Here is a 13014-nt window from a genome sequence, read left to right on the forward strand (position 1 = left end):
GACTCTGAATATAGTGTAAATTATTCTACTAGTCACTTAATAAAAGCTTATTTAAAGCGTAATTAAAGCTTGCGAATTTGAGTCTCATCAACGAAAACCATGGATTCGTGAAAATGAAATAAACAATAGTGAAAAAAAATGTTTCGTTTAGCATACGGGGAAGTTTGAAGGACGTATGCAACCTGCATGGGAAAAGATATGATATTACCTCCTATAAGGGTGCATTTTCAGCTTGAGCTGAATAAGCCAAAAGCTACTAAAATATGGAGTCAATACGAGAAACAAACGGACACCAAAGTCACAGTCACCGGTGACGTTCACAACGAAAACGAAAATAGTTTTTTTTTAAGGTTAAATTAAGTTTAAGTTTTAAGGTTAAGTTAAATCACGGGTTGAATCTTCTCGTTTTGTATTTCTCGAATGTTGGACATTTCTTATCAGTGTAATAAATGCTCATTTATTGTATATGATTAAACTTGTTGATGTATATATATACTTTTATTTTACTTTTACAAATATAAATTGTAGGTAGTTTTATTTAAATGTACGGCCACGTGACATATAATGTAAGAAATAGGGACAAACGTAACGTTAATCGTATATTTTTAACCTTTTTTTTTAAATATTATTATCATCGTTTTTTCCGACTCCGATTAACCGACTTGCATGATTCTGTTTAAATCGAAAGAGAACGCTTGCAGACCGTGCATCGCAGAGCAAGTATAGCTGTCGATCCCCTTTGTAATCTAAAATTAATATTATAAAAGCGAAAGTTTGAAGGGATGTTTGTTACTCAGTCCTCTCAAAACGGCTGAACGAAACTATAAGAAATTTTATCACAGAGAATAATTATAATCCCGAATAGCCCATAAACGCGTGGTTTTTCCGGAAAATGTATGGGTCAGATATAATTTGCCATACATCAAAATTTCTGCGCGCGGGAAAGAACTCATCAGTAACATTTGACGAGCCAAGCTTTGCAACAATGCTGCTTAGCGGCAGAAATAAGTCTGGCGGTACTTCCCCGAGCTCTGTCACGAAAAGCTTTACTACTACGAAATGTAAATTGCGATAATAATCCGCCTAATTGCTGCAGCAAAAAAGGCCTTTTCCAGTAGACCTTTAATAGGCTGGTGATGATAATGATGTTGAATTCTTTATATAACGATTTCAGAAGTACAGTTTGTGCGTTCCCGATGCGGTAATCAAGTGGCCATTTATAAGGAACACAGATATAACAAAACCTCGAAAACGACTGGCCCCCTTTGCCCACGCATCCGTTGGGCATGCGTCAAGAGACATTCACACAATTGTACAGCAACCCTTTTTACTTACGATGGGACTGTATTCGCTGGAAAACCACACAGCCATTGAAAATACTCAAATCTATACAACTTGTAACAGATTTACGAAATACTGTTAAAGGGTGTATAAATATATTTCATAAGGAATCAACCTGTAAAAATATGAAGTCAAAACAAGTATAATATGTTATTTTTATTCTATTTATTTTAAGTGTTTACTTATGACAACCCGATGTGTAGTTTGGTTTTTATGTAAACTAACGCTCCGTTAGCGTGACTCTTTATTTTTTATATGGAGCACCAGAGCTTGAGCACAGAGAGCTTTTAAATTTGACAACTTCATTATTTACTTTAACGCAAAGTTTATTAACTTGCGAAGTAACATTAGAGGCGGCACTGACAAACTTCAAGCTTGTTCAGGTAGATGTTGAAAAAGTGGAAATTTGTATTTATTCAATTAAATGGCGCTTGCTTTCTGGTAACCGGTAAAAGCACCGTGGGAAAACTTCTTAGTTTTAGCAAGAAAAGTCAATGAAGTTGTAAGCAACCGTTACAGCTATCAAAGAATATATGGAATTATTAAATAATAAAAATATGAATGAAATATGATTTTTTGTCGATTTCTTTCAGAAGTGCAATTGCTTACAACACGTAAGGGCCATCCTGTAATACAAATGGGTGAATACCGATTCAATTTGACCACCAATAGTAAAAGTAAACAGCGGAAACGGTGGGTCTGCGTGAAGGTGCACTCAGGATGCCGGGCAACGATCACGACCATCGACTACGTCATCATAGAAATGAAACCTCATAATCATTAACCTCAACCAATCATAAGGAAAGAAGGATGAAAGAGGATGAAGAGATGAACTTAAACAGAAATATGTGGCTTTGAGTCTGTTTATTTGTAGTGACTTTCCATTTCAGAAAGCTGATTCTTTCAAGAAGAATCTGATGAGTTCGGCCGTTGTTTCTTTCTAAAATAAACGATGCTATCAATTTCAGCGTCTTTCAGTATTTTATCTTGTGCTGATGAAAGCCAAGCCATTAATTAATGAAAGATCATAAATTTCGGTCATTAATATCAATATTAAAACAGAAAATTTCATTGACATTTTTTTTTTATAGCATGACAGATGAGATGGATGTGACCTCATAAGTATTTATTAGATTTCATCTGAGGTTATGAAGACATCACAAAATGTAAGTTTATATTAGGTAAAATATGATGTCCTGTTACTTTGGATAAGTGATTTTTGTACAGCCGGCGCCATATCAACAGCCACAATCCTTTGTAAAATTAGATCAACAAGAAACACGCACCAGCTGTTTTTGCTAGGCTTAAGTTTCGGCCGATTACCGATTTATATATACAGATGATCATAACTTAGTTGAAGAACCGTAAGTATATAAAGAACAGCAGAAAGGCAGTAAAAGTGGACTGGTATAATTTGGTAGCGATCTCAGCCTGGTTTAGGAAGAAATAGCTAGTGTATATATGACTTATAAATAATTTAATAGTATTACAAAAACCTGATTACCTATTTTAAATTATAAAAATGAATAAACGAATTTACATTTTAATATAAAACCATTTATTCTTACCCATATTTAAATGTAAGCATTTAAATATGGGTAAGAATAAATTATTCTTGAAAATAGGATTAAACAGTTTTTTAAAATTTTGTTTACATTTTTTTTTCAGAAGTACAGTTTCTTACCACACTAAAAGGATCCCCTGTTATACAAATGGGTAAATATCGATTTAATCTGACCACCAACAGCAGAAATCAACAGCGGAAGAGGTGGATCTGTGTCAAAGTGCGCAATGGATGTCGTGCAACAATTACAACTATAGACAATTTCGTCGTGGCAATGAAACCTCATAATCATTAGGGGTTGAGACAAACTTACAATATCCCGGGCGACGCTTGTTGTGCCCTTGAATTACAAAATGACCAAATTGCATTACAAGCTTACCGCAGAATGGCGTATTGTAAGTGTCAGTATACTGTCGTCTTTAGTAATAAATCTGTATGTAAATTTTTAAATAACACTGATTATCATTTTCAAGCCCTAAAACTGCTTTTTCGAACTTGAAAAATAAGTCAGGCACTCGCCTGACTTATTTCATAAATATTAATAATAATACAGCAGAAATATTTTTTTCAATAATGAAAATGCGTGCTGATCTTTAAATATTTTTTCTTAACAAAGAAGGAGAAGTATTTAAGTCTAATTTTATGCTTGGGAAGTGCTATGGATTAGTTTTATTTAGTCCCATGTCTAAGGGTTATAACTATTACAATCTAATAATTTTAGTTAGATCAAACGGTTATCATGAAAAATTTAAAGGCGATTGTTTTTTTTAACAGTGTAAAATTACAGTTGGTAGCTCTGTCTTAATTGCGATGGGGCGCTATCTTAGTTCAACATCTATAAACGTATGCACATATGAGATTAAGTGGGTATTGGCCTGGATGTGTATAGACAGTAGACATATCCTTATCTAGTTTTTCGGTGGTTTTAATAACTGTCAAATATTTCCGCTCATAAATTCAATTCTTTCAAAACACTTCCGATTTCAGAAGCGATATTCACAACCTCTCGTTTTGGAAAACCCGTGATACTGCTAGGGCGATATCGATTCAACAAATACTGCAGAAGCAGAGGCCCGAGAGCATCTTGGATCTGCTCAATGTCTAGCTGCAGCTGCCGAGCGACTCTCGTCACTATCAACAATATTATTGTCAGACAAAACAATGAACACAATCATTGAATAGTTCAATACCAAATAAAAATGTATAAGTTGTGGTCAATCTTTGATGAAGTAGTAGTTTTATAATCATAAAACATAAATCCTATAATTCTATAACAGATCCCTGTTCTATGAATGCACCCATCGCAGCGGTTACAAATTTTAATCTGGATATTGTGAAACCAGTCTTTCACGTGATTTTTGGCAAAATGCAAAAATCAGTCGTGTTTTCCGGGATTTATTTCAAAAAAAGGATACGATGTATATTGGTTACCGCACTGCACCATATGACATATTATATTGGTATGTTTCGACCTTTAAACAATTTGATTCACTTTCATTCACTATTGTTTATATATAAAATATTTTTCTATTAATTTCAGAACCGGTATTCTCGACATCTCGCTTTGGAAAACCGGTAATACTTCTTGGACGATATCGCTTTAACAAGTACTGCAGAAGCAAGGGTGCCAGGGCCTCTTGGGTTTGCTCGAAGATGTCTAGCTCCAACTGCCGCGCCACTCTCGTCACCATCGACAATGTTATCGTCAAACAAAATAATGAACACACCCATTAAGATATTTTGTTATTTACAAACTATTAATATGAAGTACAAAACACGGTAAAGAAGAGCTATAATTAGTAATAGTTTTTAAATAAACCGATTTATATGTTTTAATACTTTTCATTATCTACATGATTCCTTTCCTTTGCTATAATTTTTTTTATTTAGTCTTTCAAAATGTCAAACGTAATCAAATTCTTCAACGTTGAAGACAATCACTTAGTTACATTTTCCCTTCCCTTTTTCTTCAGGTAATAACGATTGAACATAAGAAGAATGCTTGATAGTATAGCTTGAAACTATAGCTCATGATAGTATAGCACTATCATGTGCTATAGTTTACATCATTCTTCTCATGTTTTGAGTTTCTGAACTTCATCCTGTTTCAGGTCCAGTATTCACGACATCTCGATACGGAAAACCAGTAATATTACTCGGACCATATCGATTTAACAAGTACTGTCGGAGCAAAGGCTCGAAAGCTTCCTGGGTCTGTTCCATGGCCAGGCGGAACTGTCGCGCTGGCCTCATTACTATTGATGACGTCATTGTGAAGATAAATAATATGCACAATCATTGACATGTATGTTAATGTTTTAATTTCGTAACGATCAAAATTGAGATTTGATCATTCTTCGATTGCAAAAAGATTTTTCAAATAGACTAATTCTGGGCACTAATCGGTCAACCTACTTGAGGTTGACCGATATAATATTAAGTAATATTAAAAAAAAACAGCAATATGTTTACTTAAACAATATAGACTATTATACTTTCTTGTGAGTGGGAAAGTATAATAGTATATAGCTGCCGTACTTTTATATATTATATCTACGATGCCATCGAGCATCTTATTTCTGTAAACGTAGTTAAGAATCTGGTACGAACAAAACTATTTGTGGAATAATTTATTTTTGTAACTATTCAATCCACAAATTGGAAAGTTACAAAAATTATTAGCGAATGAGAATTTATTTATGATTGAATTACATCGATTTTGCATGTTACTTAGAATATATTAATGATTCTTAAATATGATATTGAACTTATTATTCTTATAGAAAGTAAATAAAAATTACGTACACAGCAGCATTATAAAACCGTAACTGTAAAATTTCCATTTTTCTAGGAGCAATATTTTCAAAGTCCCGTTACGGGAATCCTGTGATGTTGTTAGGACCGTACAGATTCAACAGACACGAGTCCAGTAAGGATCCAAAGGTTTTGTGGCGATGCTCTAAACGATCCAGCACCGGATGTCGAGTGACTGTAGTTACTTTTGACAATGTTGTTATAAAACAAAACCATTATCATTCTCATTGATTAAAACCTTGTTTAATATGTATAGCTACTTTTTAAGACGACGACGACGCAATCAGTCCTATCATGTTTGGAGAAGTAAGTAGATTCTAGTTAAATGCTCCAATAGTTCTGCATGCTAATAAATTCGTAGAAAAATATAGTGAAGTACAGACACATTTGAATAAAAAGTGGATGTTTTATTTTGCATGATGAAGAAGTTCATTTTCTACATTCGTTCGTTAAATGATGGGTCTCATCTTCAATAATTTTTATTTTTGAAATAAAATTCAAGGGGTTTAGCCTTATTGCACATCTATACCCATATTTGCTAGATCGATTGTTAAAAAGTAAAGCATTGATATATCCAAAATTTATTCCGAATATATTTAAATTGATAAAACTTGAATGTATTTTTAAATTATTTTTTATAGCAGATAATTAGTAAAAATTCATAATTTATAATGAAACATTTACCCATGAGGGCAAATTTTTTATTATGGTTATTGAAAGTTTTGTGTAAATTAGATACATTATTTTAAAATTACGTTTAGCATATGTATGATATACAGCTATTTTATTTTGTTTGTAGAATAAGTTTAACTATTTACGTAAATAAAACATCTTTTGCTCAGTGCTTTTGTTTTATTGCACAAAAATATGATAAGTGATTGAGGGGAAATAGGTGGGCATGGAAACATGTGGTGGATATTTGTAAATGAGACCTTTTCCATTTAGTCCTGGCAGTGAGAGCGGTACAACAAGGTTGTTATGTATTGATGACGATATTAAGAAGTTAGTTTCGATCAATATGAGCTGATATGACCATGTTCATGAGTCGCCAAAACAGGTCTTCAATAACTGGACTTTTTCGTTAGTTTGATGAAAGCGACGGAACATCTCATTTTGAGTTACATTTAATATTTTCCAGCATAACTGATTGATATTTCATCTGATATCGTAATTCCGTGTTTAATGAAATTTTTGGGAACATTTGTCTCCTTTCTCCTAAGAGAGAGAGAGAGACATAGAGCTTAGGACTAACTTAGTTCTTCAATGCGAAATTGGTAGCAGAAATTAATTACAACTGACTGTTTAATCGCTCGAGCATCGAAACTTGTAATTTCTAGTGCATTTTATCCTGTAGGATCGTTGGGCCACAAACGTCCACCGGTCCCCCGAGGCCGAGCTATACACCCTGTCCACCAGTGATCTTCACACTTCTGATTTGATCACATAGAGATATTCCCAGCGTAGTTCTCTAATATCTGCTGATTCCGATTTGAATAGCGTATCAGTAGTGTTTTCTGTGACAGGGATCTCTTCGGTGAAGTACTATCGCTATGCTTGTTTCTGATTATATTACCTACGCCCTGAAGAGCGTGGTTGCCGGTGCAACTACAAGAGGTTTATCAATTACGCGTCAGAATGATGGATTCAGCGTAAAACTTTGTAGAACGTGGTCTTTGCATGCCTTGCAAAGTATTGCTCTGTTTATAGCCGATGGTTTACCATCAGGTGGTCAATCTGCTTGATCCATCGTTGGTAGCTATTAAATCAAATGAAAATCAACTTATTTACTTATATTTTCACGTCTTGTTTTTCCAGCGGCCTCTTTTTCAACATCGCGTTTCGGGAAACCCGTGATATTATTGGGACGGCACAGGTTCAACAAGTATTGGCGTAGTAAGGGCCGGAAAGCTTTATGGTTGTGCTGCAAGAAGTCCAGTGCTGGCTGCCGAGCTACCCTCACTACTGTAGACGACGAAATTGTTAGGCAAGGTAATTTTCATACTCACTGAGTCCTAGTAAGTGCGAGTTCATGTTAATCGAATCGCGGACGCGGGCGCAAATTCCAAACTGCTATGCTAGTGTAACTTTTTTTCAAGGTCAAGTTATAGGTACGTGGCGTAACCCTTGTGGCTCGAGTTGACCAGGTTTTTCTGTTACAATACTTCACATTAAGCAAATTTGTGTCGTGTGGTGACGGGAGATCAGAATTCAATTGAGACCATCCCTTCTCGCCGGCGTTATACCATGCGACATGTTATACATGCGAATCTGACGGTGACTGCCTGTTATACTACTGCGACCACCAACTCCGTGGGGAGATGTCTTTAGCCTAGAAGTGGACTGTTATAGTTTATTGATCATATTTCACCAAGTTTACGTGTATTGGATAGAAACAGGGTAAGGCTTTGTGTTCATTGTATAAATTGACATGTTCTTGGTAAAAATACAAGTTAGTCTTCAGGATTGTTGAAACCGCTACCGCGCTCACGTTCGTGGGTCATACGTGAATTCGCACTTACTAGGATTGTCTTGGTATGGGTATCGAAAAAAATTAAATGACCCTTTTAAAATGCATAAAAATTAAATAACTATTAGAAAATAGCTATTACAAAAAACTAGAAATGGTTTATTCTGTAATTAGTTTTTAGTAAATGAATTTGAGGAGTTTGTTTCGATTGTACTAATTAATTCTTCTAATTGTTTATTTTAAATTATTTTATTTAATAATAATAAAATTCGAGGATACATTAATTTTATTCGCTTTTCCTTCTTATGAAACAACATTGATTTATTGGTAAAAACACCCAACCTGTCTCCAAAACACGCGAAATTTGCTGAATCAAATCGTATCGTTGTATTGTTACGGTATGGGTACGAGCTTTGAGACTCCTACCGGGAATTGTTTGTGAAGAATCAGTTAAGATATTGAGTATTCCAAAAAGAGGTTACAAACAATATAAAAATATTTTATAAAATATATGAAGTTCTATATAGTGAAAAAGATGGTATAAGAGGCATTGATGGCTTTACAAATAAATGTGGCATGTCGCAATTAGTATTTTGTCACACTTCAACTGACAGCACCTTTCAAATGCCAGAGCGTTAAAATTACTACATAGAACGGTTTGACACGTTTCTTTGTAAAGCTTTAAGTGTCTCAAACTTTACTTATTATTATAACTTTACGTATTTTTCTTATTATTTTTATCTTTCAAGAGGTCATGTGACGCTAGTTAAAATTTGAAAATTTAATCACCATTAAAGATTCCGCTACACGCGAGAATTTACATGAGTTTAGATAGTGAGACCTATTTTTAAAGTGGTTATAGTTGGCACACTTTTTCTAACGGGCATGATATCTTTTACACGATTTTCCATAAAAGGAGTTAAGTTTTCTGCATGCATGTTTTTATAGTAATAATTGAAAGACGAAGCACGAAGGCCTACCTGATGGTGAATGGAAAATCAGTGCCTATAAATGGAGCAACCCTTTGTAGGGGGTATAAGGGCCACATTCTGCAACGTGTTGTCTGTATCCATCAATTTCAAGCGTAGGTATTGTTAAACCACGCCCTTCAGACCGAAATACAGACTTGCAGCAATGCTACTTAGCGGCAGAAATAACTATGGTAGTACTTCCTTAGACGAGTTCTGTCACAAAAAGCTCTAATACTAATAATGGTGTTGTGAATATTGTAATGTGTGGCGCATTGTAAAAAATAAATGTTTCTTTCTTTCTTTCTTCCTCTCTTTGAGTGATGAAATTTGAAGTAGATTCTTTATATTCTTATTTTTTTTTTTTTTTTTTTTTTTAACTGTGTGTTAAAATCTACTTATATATATTATGTTTGTTATATATTTATATATATTATGTATATTTTCTATTTATATATCATGTAGGTATATTTTATATATTACGTATATTTATTTAAATTATATATGTATTTGTATCTTTACATTTTGGTATTTATGTATATCTATCAACACTCTTGGCACTATCCCGTTCTCTTGCTGTTAGTCCTATCTACAAAGGTTGCCTGTAAGAGATTGCTTGCAGCAATAAGGCCGCCTTTGCATGTCTACATTGTGTACTGTATACTCCTTACTGTTTCTTTTCCTGTATGTTATACGTGCAATAAAGTGTTTCTTCTTCTTCTTCTTCTTCTTCTTTCTTTCTTTCTTTCTTTCTAATACTAAAAATATGTCCCTTCGATCTACCACAATTTCTTAACGTTGCTGTAAATCGAATAAGGAAATTTAAAATTCGAATAAGTAATTTTCGTCGTATTTTTAACCCTCGACGCAAATACGACGGTGATATAAGTTTGACGTGTCTATGTGCGGATAAACCGATTTTGATTGTGTTTTCTTGTTCGAACGTAAATCAGTCGGAGTGTTCTTAGCTATGTTTGATAAAAATCGGATGATGATGAGGCAAGATGGCCGCCGCCACAAAATGGCGCATCACATATTTTTCCACGACCTCCTAAATATTGGTATCATTTGAAAGGCTTGACTTGTAAATTACTATACACTATGATACATTTCAAATCCAAGATGGCCGCTACCATAAAATGGTGAATAATTTTTTTTTCCGGACTCCCTCATTAAGTGCATAAAATGAAAGGGCTTGACTTGTAGAATAATAAACACTATATTGAAAGTCAGGTGTTTTTAAAATTTAGCGTTTATAAATTATTGTTTTTAATTTAAAACTGGTTTGTTGCAGGGCCATTGTTCTCAACATCACGTTACGGGAAACCTGTAATATTACTAGGGGGGTACAGGTACAATAAGTACTGGCGAAGTAAAGGCCCAAAGGCTTTATGGGTATGCTCACTGTCCAGCTGTGGTTGCCGAGCCACACTTACTACTATAGATAACAACATTGTCAAGCAAAGTAACAAGCACACGCATTGATTACAATTAAAACACCACCTGTTAAAAAAAATTGCTATAATGACGGACGGCGATGGCTCACCTATGACATGTGTAAGTCTACGAATCCGAATATCATCCTATAATTACAAGCACTATGCCTTTTAGTGCTCGTGAAAATGAAAATGATAATGATTAAATGGATTAATACAAAATGTTCTTTGTTTTTTTTTATCTAACTTCTTAGCGACAATAAGTAAGTGCGCAAATCTTTTTAGTGTCCATGTCACTATCGAATACATACGACGCCTTGCCGCACGGAATCGCATCGCTGAACTTCGTATCGCAGTTTTCTTTGCATCGCGCCGATTCATAGTTTTGTGTTTGCATCCTCGTCCTCAATTAGTCCAATGACCGCCTAACACATAATGCCAAGTAGATTAGTAATATTAACTTAATACTCGTTCTTGCAGTGCCGACGTTCTCTACGTCACGTTACGGCAAGCCTGTGATTCTTCTCGGGCGGTACAGGTTCAACAAGTACTGGCGGAGCAAGGGCCCGAAAGCTGTATGGGTGTGCTGCAAGTCCAGCTCTGGCTGCCGAGCCACCCTTACTACTGTCGAAGACGAAATCATTAAACAGAATCATGATCATACGCATTAAGTTACTGGAGTTGATTGACGATCTCCCATGTGAGGGAGGTCCTGGGGGGTCCCGGTTCGATCCCCGGCAGTGCACGGTTTCTCTGGTTTAGTCTGGTGGCTTCGGTCGTGGCTAGTGAACACCCTACCGGCAAAGTAGCCGCCAAGTCTAATCGCTTAGCAACAAAGCTTAATCGCTTAGCAGAACATCTGTGCCGGTAGGGCGTTCTGGTACGACACGACCTTCAAATAATAGCAATATTTAATAATATTTTAGTTTATAACTTAATCAATAAAATTAATAAATAAGAAAACTAAATAAACATATATAAGAGTATCTATTATTATAGATGAGTAAGTTAGCTGTAAATTGGTTATAATTAAATGAATCACTATAATCGCTATAATATAATATAAATAAAATAATAACGACTCATCTTGTGTCGCAAGATAATTTGATAAACAATGATTCTCTTAAAATAATTAATATGAGCTATTACAAGACGGAGATCTTTAGTGGCGTTTTTAATGTACTTTATTTTAATAAATAAAAATATTTATATAAAAAATAATGTGTTTTTTAAATGCTATTCGACTTTATATGTGATCTTAATATAATTGTTTTAATCGGTCTCTTTGTCGGAAACAGGAGTTCAGGTCGAACTGTTTATTCCTACCTGTACCCTCGAGGAAACAGAGCAGATAGACAGATGGGAATAATCCATTATTCATCACAGAACAATCTTTGATATTGTCAAATTGTCCAAGGTTTTTTTGGGGGTAAAGTTTGAATTCATACTGATCTTATAAAGTATTCGGAAAATCATGTATTAATACAAATTCTTATGTTTAAAGCCTTACTCACGAATTTAACACTAACTCTGATACTATTCCTCAGGTGCAATTTTCACGGAGTCTCGATACGGCAATCCCGTTTTGCTACTTGGACCTTACCGCTTCAACAAATACTACAAGAGCAAGGGGGCCAGGGGTCTGTGGAAGTGTTCCAAAGCCAGCAATGGCTGCAAGGTCACTATACGTACTTATGGCAACGTAATTATAAAACAGAATAATATACACTGTCATTAATTTACTTTTAGGACTGAGAAGTGTATTTCCAAATCGTATTTTATCAATAGGGTGGTGGGGTTATTGTATTTTTTTTTATTTTTATTACATATATTTTATAATTTTAAGTGTAACTTACGTCTTTGTGGCGACTAAGGTGACTGTCCTTTAAGAATGTGCGAGAAAAAATGCAAGATATGTATAAGAAAAATTAGAAGCATAAGAAAAAAAACATTGTACGGTGGACACTGGACCTCTCTGTTTTTTCTGGCTTTGCCTAGATGTACAGCTGTAACTGGCCACATAGGAATCTTGACTCTTAAATACATAAAGCCAAGATACTAGTTCGCAGTACATGCTGATATTGTTTAGTAGTTTTTTTTCTTATAATGTCCGAAGATGTCTACACTAAACAAAAAATTGGTCCGTGGCTTAGACACAAGTTTGGGGAACTTTCATGTAATAGAGAGATTTCGAAATTTTTGTATCGAAGGACGTCACGCGACTATTGCTTGCAAAAGCCTAACTCGTAAAAGCGTAGTAGGTTGTTCTCGAACGTTGCTACGTTTCTCAGTTGCTACGCCGAGTTGTGACACTATGTGATCTTTCCACCAATGCTAAAAGATGTAATGGATCCAATTACATACACTACAGAGTTGAGACTTGCAGTTCACAGAATGATTTATCAGGCAAATAGATTTTGTGAT

At 34.7% G+C, this 13014-nt stretch overlaps 1 protein-coding gene across 33 annotated transcripts in view; it reads left to right on the top strand.

Annotated features, from left to right (window-relative positions):
• Positions 1-13014, top strand: part of LOC120626775 (protein tramtrack, beta isoform) — a 548009-nt gene that overhangs the window by 181847 nt on the left and 353148 nt on the right. Inside the window, exons 5-6 of one of the 33 annotated variants that reach the window (XM_039894482.1) lie at positions 7535-7708; positions 10449-10654. The exons of the other annotated variants lie outside the window; for them this stretch is intronic. Of the exons in view, the coding sequence (XP_039750416.1) occupies positions 7535-7708; positions 10449-10639 (365 nt within the window). The 3' untranslated portion in view covers positions 10640-10654. Of the gene's footprint in view, positions 1-7534; positions 7709-10448; positions 10655-13014 lie in introns of those variants that run through there. 33 annotated transcript variants of the gene reach the window in all.

The sequence above is a fragment of the Pararge aegeria genome, chromosome 10 (assembly GCF_905163445.1).
Source record: "Pararge aegeria chromosome 10, ilParAegt1.1, whole genome shotgun sequence".
NCBI lineage: Eukaryota > Metazoa > Arthropoda > Insecta > Lepidoptera > Nymphalidae > Pararge > Pararge aegeria.